The sequence below is a fragment of the Patella vulgata genome, chromosome 5 (genome assembly GCF_932274485.2).
Source record: "Patella vulgata chromosome 5, xgPatVulg1.2, whole genome shotgun sequence".
Taxonomy (NCBI): Eukaryota; Metazoa; Mollusca; class Gastropoda; family Patellidae; genus Patella; species Patella vulgata.
Window position 1 is genome coordinate 63,480,826 of NC_065883.2, and position 25,943 is coordinate 63,506,768.

The 25,943-nt window shown below is 31.4% G+C and overlaps 1 protein-coding gene across 4 annotated transcripts in view; it reads right to left on the minus strand.

Moving 5' to 3' along the window:
- Nucleotides 1–516: 516 nt before the first annotated feature.
- Nucleotides 517–25,943, minus strand: part of LOC126820566 (homeobox protein Meis1) — a 97,452-nt gene continuing 72,025 nt past the window's right edge. For 3 of the 4 annotated variants that reach the window (XM_050548600.2, XM_050548602.2, XM_050548601.2), the window contains exons 10-13: nt 25,455–25,531; nt 5,246–5,304; nt 3,546–3,629; nt 517–3,389 (exon numbers count right to left, since the gene is read on the minus strand). In XM_050548600.2, the coding sequence (XP_050404557.1) occupies nt 3,052–3,389; nt 3,546–3,629; nt 5,246–5,304; nt 25,455–25,531 (558 nt within the window). In that variant the 3' untranslated portion in view covers nt 517–3,051. The remainder of the gene's footprint in view (nt 3,390–3,545; nt 3,630–5,245; nt 5,305–25,454; nt 25,532–25,943) is intronic. The other variant, XM_050548603.2, reaches the window with a different exon arrangement.

A 25,943-nucleotide genomic window follows, 5' to 3' on the forward strand; every position in this document is an offset into this window, starting at 1 on the left:
ATTTCAGTCGTTCCAAATTTGATGTATGATGTTTTTAATCCAAACCCTGACACTAACCAATTAGCTTATATTTGCACTAGTCAGCAACTATTTTACAGCTGTCCACCATTGAAATGCGGGGGGTTGGATGGCTGAATGGTTAGCGTGCGCGCGCTGTATCATAAAGTCTGTCATTGAGTCGACTGGCGTGGTTTCGAATCCCCGGTTGTATGTGGCAAGGAGTAGGGTCGCATGTCCAACCTCGTGGGTTTTCTCCGGGTCCTCCGGTTTCCTCCCACTGCTAAAGACCCCTACGCGCAAGCAAATTATTGAAATAAAATTAAACCATATGTTAGTCCCGAAATGACCTAGTTTGTGTCGAGTGGACGTTAAACCCCATTTCTCTCTCTCTCTCTCTCCATTGAAATGCCTTTTCTCTCTCCATTAAATAAAGTATGTGTTGCTATCTGAGGTGCTCATTTATTCAAGATTCCCCCCAATTGTCTTTTCAAAGATCATAAACAAAAAATAAACAAATTTTCTTCTTTTTTTTAGTATTATCATTTTTCTTTATTCACTGAACATTTCTGTTACAGAAAGTGGCAGTTGGTCGTCTGCCATCTCTAAAACAACTCCACAACCACCAGCTTCAAATATCCGAATACAAAAACAAAATGTACAGATACTACACGCAGTGGTCAACAAATTCCACACAGTTAGCAGACCTACTTATATTATAATAATAATATTAATAATAATAATAATAATATTGTCATCTTGTGGGCACCAGTTTCTAAAAAAAAAAAAAGAAAAAGAAATAACCCCGAAACATTTTCGGGTTTATTATTAACAAATAACTATATTATAACAAATAGCAGATTTTTTTTCATGTTTCAAAAAATATGAAATGAATAATGATGGTCTATATTAAAATTTGTACAAATGTCAAAAATAATATGATTTAAATATATGAATAATACTTTCTTTTTTAATTTGGTAGCACTTTTGCTACATTCTGTGTCATCTATTTTTACACAGAGTCATGATTGATGTCTTAATGTTTTAACACTTATTCATTTATTTTCTACCATGTCTTGTCATGTCACTAAGTTAACCTGTCATAGAATTAATTAACAGGTTAATTGGAGACAAGGAAAATATCAAACTAAAGCTTTTTGCCTGTTTTTTTAATATCTGTAAAATATGATATGTTGTGGAAAAAAAATAACTAGAGTTATTTCCCCTCGATTGAGATTTACACTTCAAAAAATAAATAAATATCACATTTATAAAAACATTAATAAATTCTCGTTTTGGGTTGAGGTGCATATCATCCATTCTCTAAGTCAATATTCAAAATTCAGTAAATTATTGTCTAAAATAAAAATAATTACTAAATAATAATGTCTTAATTGTTTTTAGCCATTCCATAAAATTGTAGTGATTTGACAAAAAATAAAAGAAATACATTTAAAGCTTTAGAGTGTGTTTTTGTTTTTTTACCAAATTTATAATTGGTAAACATTGACTAGATTATATGATAGATTTGTTCACATTAAAAACTGACATGGAAAAAAATAACATAAAATCCATGCGAAATATGGTGGGAAATTTGTAAAAACATTGAATTCAATTTCCAATTCTAACATTCCCCAAAATAGGTGTTGTCAATGTTGTGCTCATTTTCCAATCTCCTTCGCACAAATAATCATTTTTATGTATAGTTTCGATTTTTTCAAATTCTGGGATAACAGAATTTTGTAGAACATATATAACCATGAATAGTTGTTTGTTAATTTTTTTAAGTAATTTTACATTGATCAATGCATTATTTTGGGAGATGTTACTCAAACAAAAGATAACCTTATTTCTACGATTAGCATGGATATAAATACCCCCGTCCCATCTTCCCCATTTATAAGATTCATAAAACCTAATATTCTTTGTGCCATCTGCTTAATACATATAGGACATCCTAATACTACTGACCATTTTTTAAAACTAAAGCTCTTCTTTCTTATTTTACAAAGTCTGCTTTGGTCATTACGATTGCCCATTGGCAGTATAACACATAATGTTTGGTAGTGACCATGTTATTGTAATAAATAACATGAAATGTACCAAATAATGTTAAAACATAACACATTATGTTAAAACACGGCTGTACACAGTAACACTGATTTTTACTTCAATAAATTAATTTTGGAATGCATGTACACTTAATGTAATCTTCAACACAGCATCGTAATAAAAGCATTAAATTTAATCATAATGAGGTATTTGACTTCATAAAGCTTTAAACATTTTGTATGATGAGTCTTAAAAGGGCTAAAACATACATAATTTGGCTAAGATTTTTTTGTTCCAATGTTGGTATTTTTTTTACTGAAAACATACACCTATGAAAATAAAATAACACAGCATTTTCATATATATAATATGTACATGCTGTCAAAACAGTCTATGTGTAAGGAGCTAGCTTATGGCTTGCCATGGACTTGTATATCTTTTTTTGTCGGACACAGCGAGTTTTTTTTTATTTACACCACATCCTCTCGCTGTGACAACATAAAGTTTTATATATTCATAGTCTATATATAGAAGTCTTCACCAGGATTAAGACAAATTCACTATAATTAATGTCACATGTGACTAGGTCCTGGTACGTACGTAGTATTATTATTACATTAAAATTCAACAGTAAAAATAACTGTTATAAAAGTCTTTGGCTTATAGGAATCATATTCCTTACATAAAATCATCCACTGACACAAATAGTTGTGCATTCAATCCATGACCTTCACCTTCCAATCACCTTGACCTTTTAACACTGAGGTCAATCACTGATAGTGCCACTTGTTTCCTAGCAACTAGAAGAAACCTTCTTCACATGATTCATATGGCTGGAATATGTCAGTAATGGCCACTAATTTTTGGTTGTCACAACAGAAAATGTCCTCACTATCCTCACAATCAATCTTGTTGAAAATGTGACATGGTTTCTGAAAGTGGCTACTTTTTATTTGTTTTAATTGCTACACCAATAAAGTTGTCTATATTTTTATTGTTCGATTATCCAGCATGGATGTCTTGTATGTGACCTCCCATGTCCATACCAGCGTGTAACGGAGGACTAGTAGCTGCCGACATACCATGTCCCATACCAGCGGCAGCATGTCCCATCATCATATGATGAGGATGCCCTGGAATCAGCATAGCTTGAGAATGTACTGGTGGACTAAACTGTGACATGTTACCATAGGAACTGCTGGGGGGACCACCGTACATATCACTTCTGTGCATGCCCTGGACACCTAACATGTGATCGTAACGTTGAGAACTGTCTGTCAAATGAGAATAACCAGCTTTCATTGGATCATACATATCAGCGCTATGAATACCTCCTAATCCTGAAAATCAAATGGAAATGAAATTAAACAAAATCACTAAAGATATTTTTTAAAATTAAAAATCGCTATCCAAATCTACTTTTAATTTATCTACTTTATAAATGAAAATATTTTGTCTCATCAGCATATGACATGCTTTATTATAGATATACATACTGTGCGCACCCATTTGCATGTGAGAGTTGTCCATATATCCCATTCCGGATCCATCTGGACTGTAGGGAGCATGAGATCCAGGTCCTAAAATAAGAAAGAAACAAAAATTAAAAGGCATTCTTTTACTTAATCTACTTTTTAAAGGAAATTAAACTTTTGATAATTTTACAAGTACATGTTTTATAGTTTTTAAATTCCATACAAAAGAACCCCCAAAATTGATAACTCATGATCCGTAAACTTCTAAAATAAATATTCTTGAATAAGTTGTGTCGTCTTCTCTGATTTTCCAGTAACCTAGGATGATGTCTGTACTTCTAGTAAGCAAGTAAATCATTAAACTAGAAGTGGTATTAGGTGTTCTAGAAATGACAAACAGTCTGAATAAGTTGTGTTGTCTGCTCTGATATTCCAGAAAGCGTGCCTGTACTTTTAGTAACTAAGTAAATCAATAAAGAGACCATTATATCTTCTATTATATAGACAAGAAGGTAAAGACCTCTAAATCTAATGGACATAAAATAATTTATTCTTAAACAAAAGAGACATTTCCTCACGATTGCTTCAATCCACTGAACATTCTTAGCTCAATGGCCACATATAAATCAACCAATAAGACTTGTGACAATATTTATGTGCATGACTGCTGATCTATGACTACTTCTCGTGACAATTGTCAATGGCATCGAACATGTGAGTCAAGTCACTGCGAAACCTTGCCACGAGTAACACTGACGATTGGATAATCTATTTTTGTTTGAAGTAAACGGCACTGGGAGACGGGGAGAACAATGTATGTCTAAATGGATACCATAATGTTTTAAATTATTCACTAACTCAATTAGACTATTTTGACACATTTACGTCCCAACTTGAATAATTGTTATGTACTTGTAAATTATCCTGGGTTAATTTCCTTTATATTCATTTCTTACGACTTTTTGATCTAAAAGGGATTTGAGATGTTAAAAGACTATTAGAACAGTTCGAGCAGAAAGAGACATGCAGCAGATATCATTAAATAAAAATAAAATCAATGACTATCTTGAATTAATGATTGCAGAGGATGAAAACTGTCGACAATAAACTCGACAGATTTAATATTTATTTTACACACTACTAGATCAGATATAAAAAAATATTTAGTAGTTTTCATTACTGCAGTTATAACAATAATAAAAAAAAGTTTTTCATTAATTCTGTTTAAATAGTAATATTGCTTAATGATCAGTAAAGATAAAAAATATTCATTTAAATTTTCAGTAAAAACCGAAGAGAGAGTGAAGAAAAGATGTGGAAAAGAGACAAATAAAAGGGTGGAAACATGCAGGGTAGTAAAAATGAATAAAGGAACAAAAATAGAAAAGCAAAACAAAATCATGCAGTGCAAGGTTCTAAAATTTGATTGGAAAAATAAATTAAAATGTCAATAGAAAAAGGTTAGGAATCTTTTAGGATGGGATCAAGCTAAAGGCATGCAAATAATTTTTTCCTTCTTCAGAATTTGTAAGTCATCCTTGTGATGTCTTGACCTTCACCAGGCAGTAAAGGTCATTGGTCACATAGTCTCTTTCCCTCTCTCCAGTTGGTAGTTTTCTGTGAACATGTGACTCGAATGTTACCTGGTGAGAGGCCGAGAGGATCGGCAGATGACGACTTACGCCTCCTATTTTTGAAGACTGTAACTAGTTGTGACTTGCCTGCTCGATTTGATTGGTCGATCATCGGTTGCACGATTCTCCTTCTAGCGTTAATAAACCTGAAAATAAAAATATGTACAATTAAGACAATTGTCAAAAATAAAACAAATAAAATTTTAAATACATTTTAAAGAATTATTGAATTTATTCTTTTTATAAACTTATAACAAGTATTTCCAGTATTGTTTATGTATTCTGTAATGTGTTAATGTTTGAATGACGTATGAAGATGTATGGTGAGTTGCATGTGTTATATCTATATGATCAAATCTAAACTTCTAATAATAACCAGCCATCAATACCACAAATGTTCTATATTTTAAATACCAGTTCATATTTTATTACATCTTAATGGAGAAACTACATATTCTTAAAGTCAACTTTCTCATACTAATCATCCTTTAGCATCATATTATAAAGATGCTTATCTTTAAAACGGTGTTTGTCATATTGCTTTATAGTCATTTTACAGCTAAAACCCTTCAAGTTTGATGGCAGTTTTCTGTCTTTCTAATCAGTTCTATAAAACGCGGGTTGTTTAACACGGCAAAGACATGCTCTGTACATTTTTATGATGTTACTTGTCAGTTGAGCCATGAAAATTGCAAAACTTGATATCAATTGTTTTGGGTTTTTTTTAGGGGATGTGAATATAAGGACATTGATATTGCATAAATTATATGATGACAAAAAAAATTCACTGAGTAGTCTGTCTTATAATAATAGATTTTGTCGATCATGAGAGTTGTCTCTCGTCTCAGTGTTGACGTCGTCCAACGGAATGAGATGGAATAAGTTTGGATGAAATGATTCTTTCAAATTCTTCATATTCTTAGAGTAAATTAAAGGATCAAGAAAAGATAAAATTGTAATCAAAAGTTTTCCTTTGTGTAGTTTAAAAGGTCATTTGGATGGGAGTAGTGTAGAATGAGTTTGGTTTGTTTCGGTGCAGGGTATCCTCTAGGGGGTGATATATCATATAGCTACCGGCTATTTACTAGACTTGGATATAGTGAATATGATGTATTGAGTGATTGTACACAACATCTAGTCATCCATCATATTGAGTTCTTGTACCACCTTATTCTAGGTAATTGGACTTGCCTTTGACGCTATATGTAATTAAACAGTCTTTTTACAGTCCTTAACTAGTTTAATGGGTCTCTCGAGCATAGTCAAAACAAAACATACTTAATTTTTTCTTAAATTTATTATATCAAATAATTTTCATAATATCAATCAAGTAAACTTTTTTTTAAAAATGGAGAACTCATTCAGGATTTCAAAGTTTTTGGAGAGAATATAATGAGTACATATTCTATTTTGCACCTAATATCCAATACTGTTGATCTACAGTTTTTAAAATCAAAATCTGATCACAGAACACAAAAAATATCCTTAACAGATGAAATTTGAAAATTACTGCTGAATTTCATAAAAGAAAAAACCCAACCCAAAGCTGTGTAAAAATTAGAAAGCAATTAGAATTGTGTGAATTTTTGCCGATATGTCAGAAGACAGAATGAGACATGATTCATTACAAGATACACATTAAAGGCGCCAGGCAGGATAGGATTGCCGCTTGGCAATTTGTGTCAGGTTAGAACTGGGTTGACTAAAACTCATTAAAAGACTGGAATTCTGACCTCCTCACCCTCATTTACGGTTGGAATTACCCCCAAAATTACATCATTAGTTTTAACTTGCTGAATTTATTATTTGGGCTAAATGTTGAGATAAATTGAAATTTTCCACTTGTTTTCAATATAAAGACAATAAATTTACTTAACGACTGTCTTATTAGCCCACAAATGGTACATAAAGAAAAAACTAATGTGCGGGTATACATAAAGTTTAACCTCAATTGACCCGACGATTTTTAATGTTCCTGTTCAGATTTCACAGAAAATTGTTTTTCTTTCCTTCTTATCAGATGTAATCAAATAATTAGAGGGATTACATCACTTTAAATACAAATATATTCCTTGATTCTAATTTTGGTTTTAAGAGGTTATGCAAAAATAAAATATTACTTAGACCACACTTATTCGATTTTCTATTCCTCAGGGTCTTAATATATAGGCACTTGAATCATGTGAAACATGTTAAGTTTAAAATTTCAAAACTTAAAAAATTGGAACCAAAAGCTTTCGAACAGCATAACCAAGTCCTTTAGTTTGTTTTTTTTAAATAGGTCTTTTTCCAGAAAAATTAAGGAGGACATTTTTTACAGGTATTCCCAAAGAACAGAAAATTAAATTTGTGCAACCAACTGTACTCCTACAAAAATTAGAAAACAATTACCATAATACAATGGTAAATATTATTTCTAGACCATGTACAAGAAGCTGTCTGAAGTTGTTTGTAGGTTAACTTTGTTTTGGTATTTTACTGGCCAGCTTTCTTATTATCTGTATTATATTTCTGTCTGACTGTTAGTCTGTCTTGCTATCATTATAAGTCTATGTGTATTAGGTTACTGCCTGATGAGATTAAGGAATGTAGATAGACCAACTTCTGGCCTGTCCACTGGTGAAAGCCTTCACTTAAATGATTTTCCATCTTTTTTAACTTGTATTATTGTTCATTACATTAGGGACCATCGCAACACTTCTAAATGAATATCCTGAGAAACTTGGTGTGTGGTTTGAAAGACACTGTGGATACAAAATATCCGTTATTTAATATGTCAAGATTTTCTTACTTTGTTGGCGCAGATGGGCTGGTTAGTCAGTCGAGATGTATAAATTTTGCCACGATCCCTTACATCTACATTTAGAATCTATTAGACATTCAACTTTAAAAATTTTGAACTTGGATACAAAATGGTTCAGTTTGTTTTCTGCAAACCTATGATTAGTGAAATTAAAAACTTTTCCTTTTTCATACACACTTAATCTCTTAGAAATAGCTCTTGCTTTTGTTAGGAATGTTAAAAGGTTAGAAATTTATCATATTTTCAGTGAAATTTCATATTGGAAAAATTTAAAATAATTATAAGTTTTATTCTCCACTTATCTGATATCACCTTCCCCCATTCAAATGATATCATTTTAATCTTAATATTCCTAATATTTTGAAACATGAAGTGGGTGGGATTATTTGGGTCTGTAATTAAAGAATGTTTATTATCATAGAGTCAGCTGGTAATAATAAACCAATAGTAAAATATCTGTCTCCCTTAGGTGTATTAAAATAGCTTCAGGCTACTACTAAATAGACAGAGGTGTAATTGAAACTAACTAGCTAAAGACAGTACCATTAATGCGATTATATTTAATCATTAAGTTATCTCCCTTTTAATCAAATTCATTTCTATAATGAATCTAGACATTTTCAAGATTTTTTCCAATGAATTAAATTTGAAAACTGAATTAATTAAACATCTGAACTAAAATCAAAATATACAAATAAAAAAAAATACCACAAAAATAAATTTTCCCCAAAATTCTGTTTTCTGAAATCAATGAATTATCTATTAGTGCATAAAGCTGACTTTTGACAGGAGATCTGTTTAATCCATTTACCTAATTACTCAAGAACCGTTAGAACTAAATAATAGGGTGATGAAGTCAATTCCTACAGGTCTACTAATATTTCACTTTAACCAATTCAATTAATGATATAAACTATATGATTTCTCCATACAATGTCCAACCATTGTAAAACAGGTTAAAAGATTCATTTAGCTGCGATATCGAAATCCAGGAAACTGAAATACCTACTTTAGAAACAACAGAGTCAGATATCTTCTTACACCCAAGTGTCCATGCGCCTAAAACTATTGAAATTCAATCCCATGCCAGCTAATGAAATATTAAATTGTATAATTTAATAAATTTGTATTTCTGATTCCAGAGTCTATGGAGATTTGGTAATGCTCCACCAATTTGATGGATTAGCAAAGAATATCATGAAAGATTAAATGACCTGTCATAGATGAAGAGGAATAATATGACAGCTTTAAAGACAGGTTGAAACACTATAGTATTGTTTACATGATAAATGTTAGTGTGAAACAATACCTTATATATCACCCATTACATACAACTGATCAGTTTACTACACAACACAGATATTTGTGCTTTTCGAAGAAAATCGAACCCAATTCTGAAACAATGCTCTTATCTTTTTGGATTAAAATTCTTTCATTCAAAGCCACACATTCCACTGATGAACTTTTCGGACAATTTATAATTTTACATAGCTTAAAATGCACTCAAATTGATTATTTAACATTTAATTAAAAAAAAAATACCAAAATATCAAGAGGAGATAATCTCATGGTGTGGATTCAATTGGATTAATAAAGATACCCATCAAAAGATTTTACCAAACACTTACAAGTGGCAATGGCTTATTTATAAGATCTGTAGAGATTGCTGCTTTCAATTCATCATATTTTTGTAAATACTAAATGGAACTGAACCGTTTCTGGACAGCTATTCCTGTTAGGGATTTAAATTTAACAATATTGTTGATTTCAAGGGATTCAAATTCCTTCAAATGATAATCAGAGCTTTTAAATACGTTATATAAGGGATCAAGAAAATTAAAATACTAAGGAATGACAAATACAGAATTAGAAGCATGAACGGAAAAGGAAAGTATTTTGTAGAGGACTTATGTAGACTATTATTAAAAGGCAAATCACAGCAGATTATTTTTAATCTGTCAAAAGAGTCTGGTAAAGTTGTTACTTATTCAATATATAAGACTTTAGTGGCCATTACATGTTCTTAGTAGAATATTAACAAAAGATTTCAGCGCTTAAGCTCCAGCAAAATATCTTTTAAGTAAAAACACAGAATTCCCTCGTGTCGTGGGTCTCATTTTTAGTAATGTGAAAAACACTAATCCCTGTCAACTATAAATCTGTAAAATTCAAAGACGAAATGGGCTTCAAGTGCCACAGTGCTCATTATTTCTGGTGTCCAAGGAATTGCATATAGATTTGTCAACTAAAAAAAATAATAATACCAAACCCTTTCCTAGAACGATTTGAAAATTTATAAAAATTCTCATAATTTAGAAGGATAGTGTCATTTTGTTTACATGATTTTGTATAAACAATGATAAGTCAGCTGATTCGCTCGAGGCGTTGCCCATTTGCTGTGAGTTGAGGAATTTACATTCTGTGATGATAAAAGCTTAATGCCATGATCATGAGACTTAAGATAACACCGAAGATAATCCTGACAATAACGTATGCAGTTATTCTCAATGTGGAGAAAATGGCTCCCAACATTATCCATAATGATAGTTTCATACCCCTCGCTTGCTATCAGACTAGCGACGAGTAATATTAACGAGTGATTTTGGAGAAAATGCCAATAATGCTCATCGTGCCATCAGATATTGCTTTACTTTCAGATAGCTCTTCTTGTACCAATCATCTCGAAATAATCTACTGAAGAAATTACTACATTCCTTCGGGAGAATAGAGAGCCATTTTGTCCGTCCATCATTCCTACGGCTGTGTATCAGGGAGTATTGGGCTGATAGAAAGTTAAAAGAACCCCTGTACATCCTCTCCGCCTTATCACCAAACAAGACTGCTGCTCATTTCGTATAATGGGTAAATTGTAATTATTTGGCCTCGTATAATGAGAGAGGATATTTAATGGCCACCAGGTGTCCTAATGCTGACACGGCCACATGACTGGTTACAATTTCAATCTAAACATAATCATAGACGCCCTCATATTATATAGTCCACAATCATACCAATAACTCAGAACTCAATAATTTTACAAAACTGTGGCATTTTCATATTATTACACAAATTATCTTTTAAAGAAATCAAAACTTAAAATAAACTTCCAAAATACCAATAACTCAGAACTTGATAATTTGACAAAACTGTGTCGTATTTATCGTATTACCTACATTTATCTATAACGAAATAAAAATATATCTAATATACAAAATTTTCTCAATTTTTTATTTATTTTTCTATACCATTAACTCTGGATTAAAATTCAGTTGATATGTGAACAATCTTTTAATCTTCTTATTCAACTTAGTTCCAGAGCATTTTCAAAGACTAATTTCAATAACAATTTTATCAGTCGCCATGCTTGAATGAACTGTCACAGTTCCTTAACTTGAAATGGTAATGCACTTGGTGCGCCTAAGGCTAGGAGTCTTCTCTTCTTTTACAGTTAAAACATCAATTATATCTAGTTAGAAAACCACTGGTTCTTAATAGTCTCCCACATTCTCATAAATAATAAAAGACAATATACAAATCCTTGTTTTTTTGTCATCAAATTTCCATTTTCCATTAAACTAAGCACTTATTTCCTATGTGTATGATCAGTCAACTTCTTTATGTTTTAAATATCTGATCTAGCATATTATTTCCTATGTGTACAATCAGTCCAAAAAAAAAAAAAAATATTAATAAAAAAAATTAAAAATTTGATCCAGCATACTCCTTTATATATTAAATACCCAAAAAGTTAAAAATAATATAAAAAAAAACCTGTTAATGCTATGGAATTGTTGACATTTCTTTTGAAAACTAATATTTGAGAATTTGTATAATATCTAGTAATATAATGCAAGCGATCTCTACTGTTACAAAATCTTATTAACCCTTTCATTAAACTCATATTTTCCTGGGGCAATATTGTAAAATACACCGCAAAATATAGGAAAACAATCCATTTATCATGAACGCTTCAGCTGATTCACTGACTTAAATTATTATTTTGTTTTATTTTTTTATTCTCATTTTGTCATGTACAGGAAGGAACTAAAAGTCGACCTCTCTTTATTTTGAATAATTGCTCGTATTCATTTTTCCACGCAGGAAATTAACAGCTTTTACTTTCCATGGTTGCGTTCTTCTGTGCTATACTCTACCCAGCTTGTCTGACCCTCAGGCTTGTACTTCCGTAGAGGCAAAAAATCCCATTGATTATTAATGGTCTACCCTGGAACCAAACAGTAGTAAAGACATCAAGTAATCACGGAGGTCTCTATTCTATCAAAAGGCACAAGCGAATGGCTCTAGACTATTAAGCCGATTAAGAAAAGTATTATGTTGCAATCAGGAGAGAAGAAACAATTGAACAGATTACAATTAAGAGCTTTCACCTTGGAGCAACAAGTGCTTCTGGTTTCTTTGTTGATTGGTATTAAAATACAAACAGAGAACACAACACTTCTTAATCCTTCTTATTGCACTTTTTAATACAAGATAATACCCAGGGCTTGTTACAATAAGTAGAGGCAAGAGTTGGAGGACAATAAAATATGGTAAAGTGATTTATAGGTGGCGTATTAGAGAGGACAGGTTTATGTTTCTACGACTGTACACTATCCAACTTCAAGTACCCTGTTATACTTGTATCATGCTTTCATTCCGTTAAAAATAGCTGCTGGACTTTCACGTCAATTATCTATTTTACTTTCCTGTCAGTACATATTAATACATATTAATACATAGTGGCGAAAATATAATCCGACATTTAGGGCTAATAGATAATATACTCTCTCAAACCACATCATTGTTACATGTCTAATATGGTTCCGTCAAACAGTCCTTATGACATGAGACATAAACTTGTTAATAAGACACAGTATAATTCTCTAAACTAAATACGGAAATTTATTTCTAAAAGAAATATTCAAGTTGTAATTTTTTAAAAGCACGCTCTTAAAATCCTCAAGTTTAGTATTACTGTTTTAATCCGCCATAATGCAGAGTGATATATACGCTGATTTCAATGAACTACCAGATAGAGTAATTTTATCTTTTTGGTCTTATCTGGAGAATTTCCCAAATCAAACAAATTAATGTAGAACATTAACCCTATCAGGGAAATTAACCGATATTAGCGTCAAATTAATAAATACACCAGTTAGTATGTCATGTGTTGTAAGTAATATGCAGATAGTTTATCGGTTGTAATGACGGCCTGGAGTGACTTCTGGTGGTGAGGTTCGTTAGACACCTGTAGTTCTCTAATAAACATACAGTCAACTCATATATTATATCATATTTGACATTATTCAATGGTGCATGTTTTCACTGACACATTGCAGAACCTAAAACACATTATAAAACCATTTGTAAAGAAGCCCAGGCTTAACACTAACCATTTAAGAGACTCTGCTTATAACTTCTTATCATAACACACACACTTTTTGTTTATTTCTATGTTTATATGCCGAGATTTCAATTAACCAGTTTTTTTCAAACAGAGCATCCCTCTTATGCCAAATTAGCTCTTTTAATAAATTGGTAATTTTTCACATTTTGACATGATACAGCTTTCATGACTTTCTATATTTAATGAAAGCAGAAAATGAAGTTCCAAAGACAAACATGTAACCGCTGCCGTTACGAGAACCACAGCGATAGAATATAATCACAGAGTAGAACAGATTTAGACATTTAATAATTAAAACAATAAAATAAATAGGTCTTTTATATGTAAGGAAAACAATTTTGAAAATGATATAATAGAAAAAGAAATAAAAAATCTCTTTGTTAACCATTTCATTTCCCCAGCACTTACAAGAAAATTTGTCAAAAGCTATAAATGTCATAAGAAGTAAATGTAGAATAATTGGCCATGTTGTAGTGAGTTAATGTCTGTCTAGAAGTCATTAATGGTAACAAATATTGGTTTGGAATGGTGAGAGTGTGTAGATTATGGCAGCTTGGCTCGGCAGTGATTAATGGCCTATCTTTCACCGTAATACAGATAGAACCCAAGACCTTATCTTCTATTGACACTACTATATCTAAATATAGCAGTTAAAAGTCGTCACTGAGGGGGAGAAACTCATTTCTTTATTGGTAACAGCCTCTGGGTTAAAAATAGTTGAACATTTCATTAAATTTAATAGTTTCTTTAGACTTTTCAGTGTCATCATTCATTCCATTTGGAAGAGACAATTCAGATACATGTTCTAATGTTTCTTAAAAGTGGTATAGGTTGAAAGCTTTTTTTCCCCAAAATTTTTTTTATAATATTAATAGGATACTGAATCAATAAATAATTATAAATTCTTTTGAAACCTTGAATGAATTTTTTCCAAAATGAGCTCTTTGGTCAAAGTAATTATAGATTAGTAAAAAGTTACTCAATATGCTTTTATCCATAATGAAATCTATGGACTAAGAGAAAAATGTTTTATGTATGTAATACGATAACTCGTTAGTCGTGTCAGCTTCAAACTTATAGGAAGTCGTCAAGGAGGCACCGCCATTAATATTGTGTCCTTCACCAATAAATTACTCCCCCTTGCAGTTTCCTTCAATTCTGTAACCATGGTAACACAAATTAAAATTGTGATAAGGGCTAGAAAACAACATTAAAATGTAATACGAGAGGCATGGATAAGACTCTGGTCGAAAACCCAACATACAATTCTTAACTGCAGGCTACCGAAGGTACAACAGCATTCTCCCTTAATCAGGTCCTGTTAACGTTATTTATGACCAGCATCATTTAACCATGAAACCAGAGCCTAAATCCTCCACCAAAACAAGCCTTTAACAGAAAAAACCCAAATCCTACTGCTGCTAGGAATATTGTTGAAAACAAAAAATCCAACTTGCCATTTCTTTTTCAATTATGGGTAACGATTCAGTGCCAGAGAATTAATGAAAATTTGATTTCTAAAAGGGAAATAAAATGTTTAAATGGCATCATTTTATGACACCCTATCATAATCTGAGCAAGTGCTTAGTGTATTCTTAATAAAGTGTGAAAATTAAGTCTGACAAGTCAAATTTAATGTTGGAGGCATCGAGGGACTCATTTGAAGCTGAGAAAGCCAGTAAAATGTCTTGAAGACAAGCTATCATTAAATATCCATTATGTGTGTCCAGTTGTAACTGGTCATCATGAAAGGAACAGATTAGAGCCTTGGTCACTTGAACTGGTGTGGTCATCACGTTCTACAGACTCACTCATCCCTTACAGATTAGCTAAGAGACCATTTGTAGCGCTTGTTTTGTATAGTAATTAAATAACATTGAAGAGGGTAAGCTAGCTAAACAAATTGAATATGGTCGTCTACCTTCATTTAATTTCATTGAAATCCTAGCCAATCCTCTTGGTCACTTTTAGCTTCTTGGTCATTGAAATTCACTGACCCCTAAAGATCAAAGTTAAAAATAATTTGTCCTGGGTGTATTGAGGGGATAATATCATCTCAGAAGCAGGATATAAGCAACATTATTTTTAAGAGATAAAATTTTGACAGTTCCATTTAAATCTCCTTAAAAGATTTTAGTTTTTGAAATTCAGTGACCCTTTAAAAGAAGTATTAAACAATTTGTCCTGGATATAATTAAGCTAGGGATAATATAATTTCAAGAGCAGGATATAGGCAACATTATCTTTTATCCCGACCACAAAATCTTGACAGTTTGATTTTATTTAAATTACACTTTAATGTCTTTTTTAGTTTTAAAAAATTCAATGATCCCAAATTAATTATCTAATCCTTTGTTATTATGTTTGTGTATATTTATTACTATGATTGTTATTCTACTATTAATTGATGTATACTTGATGTATATTTGTTATTAACTTGAAAACCTGACCTGTATGTGTTATTAAATAACAGAGAAGTAGTTATATCCATATATATCTTGGGCTATGTTTTGTTGTGAATAAATATTTTAAATTAGGCAATATTAAAATATTACTGGTGGTGTACAAGCAAATCGAAATTTTTCAGTTTGATTTTCGATCAGTTGGGGGAAACTAAGCAAGAAATCGTAAAAGTGTAGAAATGAAAAGTTTCCATTACAGAAAATGTGAAAGTAGACAAGAAAGATTTCATTAGGAAGAGAAAAAAAATCAATTTTCTTTTAACCAGAATTAGAAGACCTGTATAATACTTCTGATCTCTTGTTTTTCTACCAACTAGACTTACAGGTACCTAAGTAAAACAGACAGTCTTACTTCGGTACAAAAAGGCTAATGTTACTCTCTGTTCAGGACAGGGTTTCTGCCATATCTATAACTGATGAGTTTCTGTACAAAATAAAACATCAAAAATAGAACACAGACCATCAAAGGGAATTCTCATTAAAAATAATAATCCATGGTGTATACTCTACAGTATAATTTATAATATATACTTTTCAACAGATATTAGAACTCAATCAATATATACTTTTTAACAAATAATTTAACAATTTACACTAGGCTTGTGGATGTTACAGCAATAAAACTACCAGATCTGATCCAAAATGGAAGCTCATCCTGGAACCAAACACACAAAGCAATAAATTCAAATTTGGCCAATCATGTGAATTTTGCAGCTAAAAGTGAAAGCCATGGAATAAAGTGAAATTCGTCACCTGTAGAACCTATCAAGTGTAAATAAGATAAGGGGGTGAAATTCTCCCTTAATTACTTCATGATTCTCCAACAAGTGCATCACTTAAACATCAAAGCTGGCCAAAGACAAGATGTTTCTAATCTAAACAAAAAGCTAATTGTCAAAAGTTTCCACTCGAAAACATTGGATTAAAGCCTTGAATCGAAGCAAAAAGGGGTAGAATTTCAAAGGCAAAACGCTGATCTGAACACCATTTGTAGTGGCCAAATACTTTACAAAATTAAATAATAGTTTGCAAGATGGACCGAAAAAAGTAACTAATCTAAACAAAGTAAAGAGGGGCAGCCCAGTGTAAAGCAAAGAAAAGAATTAAATGAAGCGAAGAAAGTGACCAAGTCACAAAAGAGCAATGAGGGGGTTTTGATATGAGAAGTGACAAATGACAAATGACCGTCCTTTCTTCTCCAGTAGTGGCTAGAAGTTTAGCTGAAGCTGATTGTAGAATCATTAGAGGATTTGTTAATAAGCTCCAACTAGTTAATAAGATGAACATATGGCACAGCCCTTTTCTTCTAAAAACTCTGCACAAAACACTATTCAATTGGGCTAATACCCTACAATATCCTCAGTAAAAGAAAAGCCTTTTTAAACCCACTACAAAAGACAGTAAAGTGAGTGTGCCATTAGTAATAAAAGTTATATTTAAAAGTGGTTATTTTCGATTCCAGAAAGCATTTTCTGGTTTAATCAAAACACTGACTGGTGTCAAGAGGCCAGACAATATTTAACATAAAATAATTCTTATTTTTTTGTATTGTAATTTTTATTAGTACTCAACTACTCTTCCATTTTGTAAAGTATATACATGCATAATGATTTGACAGACAGTAGCTGGTCTCAATGTAAGAATATGGTCAGTGAAGCCCTAGAAGATGGATTTCCTGATTTTAACTAGAGTAATAGAAATGGGTTAATGCAGTAACAGACATACTCAGCCATCTTTTTAATAAAAGTTCAGGTAGGGCTAGAATCGATAAGGGTCCAATATTTTTGAAGTATACCGATAATTAGGATGCGATTGGAAGAGAAATTTTCTCAATAAAACCTTACTACAAGAAGAGCTTTTTCACAAGAACTAATGAGAACTTGAAGTTGTCATAACCAAGTGGAGTATCTTGACTCACTCGGTCGTCTGAATGAAACTCATCCAATACTTGGGGAGTCGCACAAGGATTCTACTTTACCATAATATAACCAATCCCAGGGCAAATACTCGCACAAAGAAAAAGACATCTTATAAAATTAAAAAAGGTTTTAGAAAAGATTTGACACTGAGGATAAAATGAAAATGGTTAACCCCTAGTGATGTGAGTTTTTGTTGGGAAGCTGTCAAACTCGCTGAACATTTTACACTTCTTTAGAATCGGTATTTGCAACAAATATTATCTAAATTATTGAAACCACTTAAACAGAAGCACTTGTACAAGTTCTAAGGCTCACTGATGAACAATCTTTACATCTTCCAAAACAGCTGTTTTAGAGCAAAAGGTAAATTCTTCTTTATGTAATTTCTATGGATTTTAGTTTGTAAATAAGCTTTTGTTAAAGTACACAAATCACAAGTGGGTATAGACCATGGATACTGAGATGTTACAATTCTGGGTGGTAAAATAATCTGGATTAATTACCTTATGTATATAAATAACAAAGTAGGCGTAATATAAACTACCAATACAAAACATTTATAATATAAACTTAATCTATGATATCATAAGCAAAACACTTAATCCATTAATTAATACTAATAATACTCATTTCACAATTCACAATAGACTTTTTATTTGCTTTTTTGTTTATTTTGTTAGCTTTAGAATGGTTAGAATGAAGATCTTTATGTGGAACAAAGAGAGAATAACGTCAATCTGCCATACTAGTTGTGTTAAAATGCTAATCACTCGCATCAAGTCTCGAAGAAAGTGCCTTATAATTCCAACCATACAAGTCCATTGTCTGAAAGGCGTCTTAGGCGGAAAATGGTTTAATTCGGAAATCTCATTAGGGAAAGCGAGATTGTGGACTGTGTATGCTCAAACAATGGGAGTATCGTATTAGGCAGGAGGAAGCCGCTCCACAAGGAATACACCATCAAAACGATAACAATATTATAAAGATGGAGGCCCTAAGGGAATATCTTAGATTCATGACTCCATCTTTACTAGGGATTGAATAGTATAAGACTCTTCTTTAACTTATAAATATATATATTAAACCATTTATCATTATTTGACATTACTTTCATCTTCAATCCTTTTTATCAGGAACAAATTCTTAAAGACAATAAGGAAATTGTAAACTAAATTTAATTTATTTCTTTTTGTCATTTATATTTCCAAACTTGAGAACTTTATTCAACTAATGTGTACATCTTGTGAAAAGTATTTTGAACGTAGTTAAAATGAAAATCATGGCGATATTAGTATTGGAATTCGACTGGGAGTAAGGATGTTCATTAGAAGCTTCTCCGCCACTTGAAATGTTGTTAAGTGTGTTCACGAGAGACTGGATCCAACACCTTACCACCATGATTAGAGAAACGACAGCCTGCAATCGTTTCTCTAACCGTCTGGGGAAACCAATGACTTAGGTATAATGAAACTGTTGGTTTATATCAAATCTAACATGCAAATAGCCCAAAGCAAAGTAGAAAATTAAGTAAATCATGCATAATAATTTGGTCAATCCTAACCTAGTTTATTTCATTTTAGCGCAAATTGAAATTCCAACCTTGGGTTTAATGCGAGACGGAAGACGGTGTCTCAGAGATCTTTAATTCACTTACCATTTAGCAATCAGGTGATTAAATCGCGACATTAATTAAGATTCCCTAATTTACCATAATGTAAGTTCTTTTTAATCATTGTATATTATTCCCTCTATCATCCTAAATACAGTCATGTGAAGACTTCAGTTGTATATCAGTCTGCAATAAGCTAATCAATTTCTCCCAATGGACTTCCACAGTTTTTTTCATTTTCACTGATGCAATGAAGTGCTGTGGCAGGATGTTATAGCTAGCCGATCAGTATGGTGAAACTGATGCATAATGCATTAGAGAAGCTGACGACACAGCATTCTGATAATAGCCCTTAAGTTTGGTGGGTAAATATTTGCTAATAAGAGTCGCATGGCCTAAGAGCAAATTCTATTGCTATTTTTCAAAACTAATTCAGGTCCAGAGCTTAGAAACCAAGAGGATGATGACAGAATTAGCATACAGAGATTTCAGCTAATCAAAAAGAAAAATATTGAATATTTTCATCAAGAGTTTTGTGAATTGTTTGATAAAACTGCGTGAAACAAGCTCGCGATATCACTAGGGTCACAGTCTTGTCTCTCAAACTGGCTGTAATTGGACTTTGCTCCTACTTCTAATCACATCTCTCCCTCCCAGTTTACTTGCCAATTTTAATACATTCAGCCTAAAACAGCTCAAGGAGAACATTTAAATATCATTAGCCAAAATGACAAGATTGATTGATGGGATTTATCTCCCCTTCTTGTTGACACTTTTTATTATTTTAATAAAGATTTGACTGGATATCTCCAATTATATTGATATTCTGCTTATTGACAGCTGACAAAGTTTTGTCATAAAAAAACGATTTGCGATCGATATCACAGGCATTTACTGGACTGGGTCACATACTTATTACTCTGATGCAATATCCTAGATTTCCTAATGATATTTTCATTAATTCTGCTTTTTTGTAAGACTTAGATCTAATACAATGCAGCAAGAAAAGAATGTTTAATAATACAAACGGGAGACCATATTATTGCTGTATTGGATTTCTACACATCTTAGATTTTTTTATATTTATCAAGTGATTAAATAACTATGGCTATTTTAAACCTGTAAAACTTTATCAAATTATTTCAATAAACGTACAATTTAAAATGAACAAATCATTTCCTCAAAATGATAAATCATCAAAAAAGTAAAATAAAATATGATAAATCTGAAAAGTTCTTGATAAAACACAGAACAAAATGGTCAGTTATCTTCCATCAAGAACACAGCCTGCAGTAAAATTATGTATCATTTACTATCAAAATACTAAATGATCTCAAAAATACCCAATCATCTGCAACATGATATTGGGAGATCCTAATGTAAATACCTTGAAAAACAATTCTCTTCCATGAAGATACAAAGTAGTTCAAAGGTAAGATACTTTAGTGCATCTTGTTTTCGCTGTCTACTATCAGATGTGATAATCTCTTAAAACTTTTGTTTTTAAAATGACACTAGAACTCAGACAAGCTTTTGACACTTTTGTTTTTAACTTTGAAACTTTGTTTTTCAAATATCCTTCAAGAATTCCTGCATAATTCCTGGAATGTCACAATATTGATAAAATTATCTGGTATTTTATGTCTTACCTAGATGTGATATATGTACACTTGGCTCGATAACATACCAGGATTTTTAGTAAATCCCCTAAAGATAACTCCAATAATAATTACCCATACACAGGTTACTGCTATTTTTAGATACCACAAAATGGCTACTTATCATCATCATAAAAACACAGGAGTAGAAATAAAATCATAAATCAACATGTTTAACCCTCAAAAAATTTACTGTGAAACTGCAATCTGTGTCTGCAGAAACCCATAAACCTTAATAAACAAAAATCTCTCAAATTCGTTTTTCTGAAAATTCAAATATCATTTCAAATCTCTTAAATTATGTTTATATAAGCTCATGCAAATTTTTTCTCCCAGATTATTTTTTTTTTATTACTTAGATCTCTGGCAATACAAAGGAATTTTTCTCCTGTGGTAATGTACAAGTGTTAGTTAATGCAGATATGATTTCAACAATATAATGACAAATTATCTGAGTTTGGAAGCAAAGTGTGATTTTTATACGCAGCTTAGTACCTTTATATTCTGCCCCATAGTGAGAAGATTATTACAACGGTGGGACAAGATTCGAGTTAATGTGTTTATTTCACACTACCCTGCTCGCATTAGTCAGGCTCTCTCAACCATAGGATTCTTGCTATTTTTTCTGATAAATCATTTTTGTACCAAATATAATTATTGAATTTATTATTTGGTTCATTAATTTGCAATATTCTGGCCGGCATGCATTTTTTTCTATCTAGAATGAGTTCAGATAGGGTTAACCTAAACGTCTTTGAAATAGAAAAATCCACGAATATTGAAGATTTTTCCAATTTAACGATACGATTTGAAAACCTAAGGTAGTCCTGCCATCCGACAAAAAAGTCAATATGGGAACTACGACTTGCTGGTATTTGAAAATATTTTTGTTGCATTCAACCTTGGCCAAATTTGACAGTCTGATTTAACTTTCAATCATTTTTCTTTATGAAATAAGTCGTCCAAAAAGACTTAATTTCAAAATTTTAATTTCTGGGGAAGATATGCGCTGAACAAAAGAAAGAAATACTGTACCATCAATAATAAAATGATTAAACTCAATTATGGAATTTATTTTCCACCTCTTAATATTTTGATAACATTTGGACACTTTTAATCGTTTTAAGTTGCAAGAGCTATTGACTTAAGTTGAAAATCTCTAAAAATTATATCTCATTCATGGCTTTAAATAGAGCAGTATTTCTAAAATGCAAAATATGATATTTCATGACCTAACTAATTTAGGAAAGGGCTAAAAAGGTCAGAGTATATCAATCTCTTTTAATTAGAATTGATGTCATCTCTATAGATGAAATTAGCTTTTAACATCAGTAAGCAATCTTAATTAACTTGACTGTGAAAGCTACAGACTTGAAGCAGCTGCACTGCATATGTCAAATGAGCATCTTCTCCCAAACTTCTCTGTTAAAAAGATGTTACAGATAGCTTCCATTAAATAATGACTAACTTCACCTAGACTTGATAAAATACCTCTTCCCCCCACCCCCTTCCAATTTTCATAGTTATATATCTTATTATAAGTATTCTTATGTTTTATTGTTAGATTTTTTATCACCTTTCTTATTGCTTGGTTTATCTTAAACTGAGTTAATTTCTTCATTAATTTCCTCTATAAAAAAGAAGATATCACCAGAGTTCTTAAACCTTAAAATTAGAAATGTTCTCTTAAGATTTGTTTTGTGTTTTGTTAATTGTTAAAATTTCAGTGGTATTATTTCTTTCTCTTAAATGACCCAGTCCCGAATAGCTGGTTCAATATTCCAAAACCATATTACTGAATAGGAAAATGTTGAATCGGTGGGAATGGAAACAGAGGGCTTGAGTATAGTCACTAGGGGTCGTGAGACAGCATTTTACCATAAAATTGAATTAATTGTCCAGCTTATTGGAATTGTAGCAGTCCTCAAGATGATAACTTGAATAGCTAGAGAGTCGTTGTTTATTATGTCTTCCATGAGTTTTGTGGTCGATTCCAATAAAATTGGCCACTGCCAATAGAACTGAAGTTAGAGAACTCGTAATCAAAATTCCATTAATTGGTCTCAAAGAAGGATTGCACCTGAGTTGAATCGTAAAACTGTACTTGAAGATTTGCCTGATTTCCTTCAAAAATTCCCTCAAGGTTTTAACAAGTACCTTGAATTAATGATCTTCAGAAAATCATTCAAATTACATTATCACTCTCATTTCCCTCCAATCATCTATATTAACTGGTTAGAGAAAGTGATACATTCGTCCTTCTAACTAGGGCTACGACTGATATTAAAATATAAAGAAGCCCAGTATAAAAACAAGTAGCAGATTAGACTAGAAGGAGAAAGAAAGATGATATTGTTATAGCTTAAATTTTATCTTTTTATCAAATCTCCTTTTTTTTTCTCTACTGAACAAAAGAGACATAGCGCCAGCTTCACCAAATTCATTTCATGCTCAGTAAGCAGACGCAACTATCAGCCAATCAGGCTCAATTTAACAAAACTAAATTCCCTACAACAAAAAGGTGATGTTAAATTTAGGTAAAGGGTTGTTACACGTGAATGAAGGAATATGAAAGCTGTCTTGACAGATTCTAGGTAGGGAGTCGAAGCGAGCACAAAAAACCATTGCCAATGGCTACGAATCCCACCAGCTAATAAGATTCTGGGTCGCAATCGCTTGCCTTGTTAGTGCAACTATTTCTTTTCATGGATGCTCATTTTTTAACTTTAAAACTACTAATTGGAAATAAGACAGCTAATTTGAAGGCATCATAAAGACCTCTAGTTATGATAAGCTCTCAATTATGGGTTTAAAAATTTCATGTCTCACCCTAAACAAACATCAATATTTGATATCAAACCTTCTTTTCGAATAATGTTTATTTTCATTGGCAATCCATCATAATAGGGGTTATAAATGATATTTTTAGAATTATGTAAACAGGAGAAAAATCCTAAATTCATATCTATGGCGAGATCCAAGTAGGTTTATTATCAGCAGATACTCTGACACTTGTCATAAATTCTACCCAAATTCTCTCATTCTGGTATCTAATGTAGCTTATGTATATATACACTAAGTGATAATAAGTACCTGTTCTACAAATATCTGTTTCAAGAGAAGCAGTAAGTAGTCCAAGATATCAATGGCACCATCATCTCTTGTAAGACCCAACGGCAAAAAACATGCCAAAATATTTTTCCTCACCACTGACATTTAGGAAACAATAGTTGTGAGTTTATTTAGATATTCATTTGATTGTGAGAAAGCAGCAGAAGAAAGAGAAGAACTATTGTTCTTATCGCAAGCAGACGTCATTCCAGATTACCTATCCTCCATCTTGGTTTTCAATCTATTCCACCAACCCCCTCCATTCACCTCAGAAGAAAAATAAATACCAACAGTATCTTCACAAGAGATAATAAACAACAAATGGTTTCTTCTCCATAACATTCAAAATTGAGAAATGGTATATTATTTAAAAATCTATCCAAATATAAGATTGGCAATAACAAAGATGTTTTAATATAGACTTTATGTTTTTATAAACCTGCCAAAATTCATAACAATTGCTTAAACACTGTTTAACATAGAAAAATCCCAGTTATAAAACACACAAAACCAGCAAACAAAGATATTTTGGATAAAATATACTAAACTGCATGTTAATGTGTCTTTCTGCATGACTTCCAATGATTATAATTTCATTTCAAGGGAAGCAACTGTGCCATGCCACAAAACAAAACAACAAAAGACAACATTATTACAATTAATACATTATGCAAATTCCTTTTCTTCAAAAATAACAATTACCGAAAATCTCTCGAAACTTTAAATGTTTTTGTTTTTTTGAAGAAGAAATAGATTAAAGTTATCTTAATGATATTGATATCATAGAATTTGGGGTGATTAAATGAAATTAGTCAATATAGTTGTTTCAATTCTGTGCCTTTTAATCCAGTCTAATGAGCCTGTATCATATGAGAAGGGTAAAAACTCATTAAGAGTTTTAAAGAAATGAATGAGTCATGTCATCATTTATCTCCCTTTTAATATAATCCTGATGATGTCATCAATAACAATACATTGGATTAATAACCCATGAAATGATCTAGAAAACACAATGTATAAAATATAGATATATATGTATATATTTTGTGCAAAGTATTAGATATGTATATTAGTTTTTGCATATTAAAATTAACGTATAATGGCATTTCTTTTGTATAGTGTATATTACTGGTCAGCTTATTGTTCATGTTTATGTATTTAAATTAATATTATATTTCTATGTGTTATAGTGTATATTGTTATTGTCTAATATTACATACAGCTGTATGTCATCATAGATTTTTATTTAAATACTTATAAAGATTATGTATAATAAAATAGTAAATGTACAATTGTCTTATTAATTGAAATAATCAATATAACTTACCAATTGTTGACCTGAAGTATTGTTAAACCTGTATCTTGTGCTAACTGTTTTTTCTGTTCTTCTGAAGGATACGGGTGCTATAAATAAAGAAAGAAAATTCAATAAATTTTTTTAAGTTGATGAATTACAGTATTTATGTATATTTAAATTAATGTGAAACATATATCAACAAAACGAATTAAAATATTAGACATATAAAAACATGGACAGATTGAATAAAGTTAATCTGATTTAAGCCATTAAAAAATCCCATCTGGTTGGAAATCATTGATACAGCAACATAAAGTCTCTGTGAATTAAGTAATAAATAAAATTTATTGTTAAGTAGTATATTAAATAGAAATCATAGTAGATTTACCAAAGAAATATATTTATTGATGTTTTGAATAAAGTTAATATCCGCGGGTGTCATTAATCAACATTAAATTGATATACTATTATTTGTATCACTACATGGCTACAACCCAACCACATATCATAATATTTGAC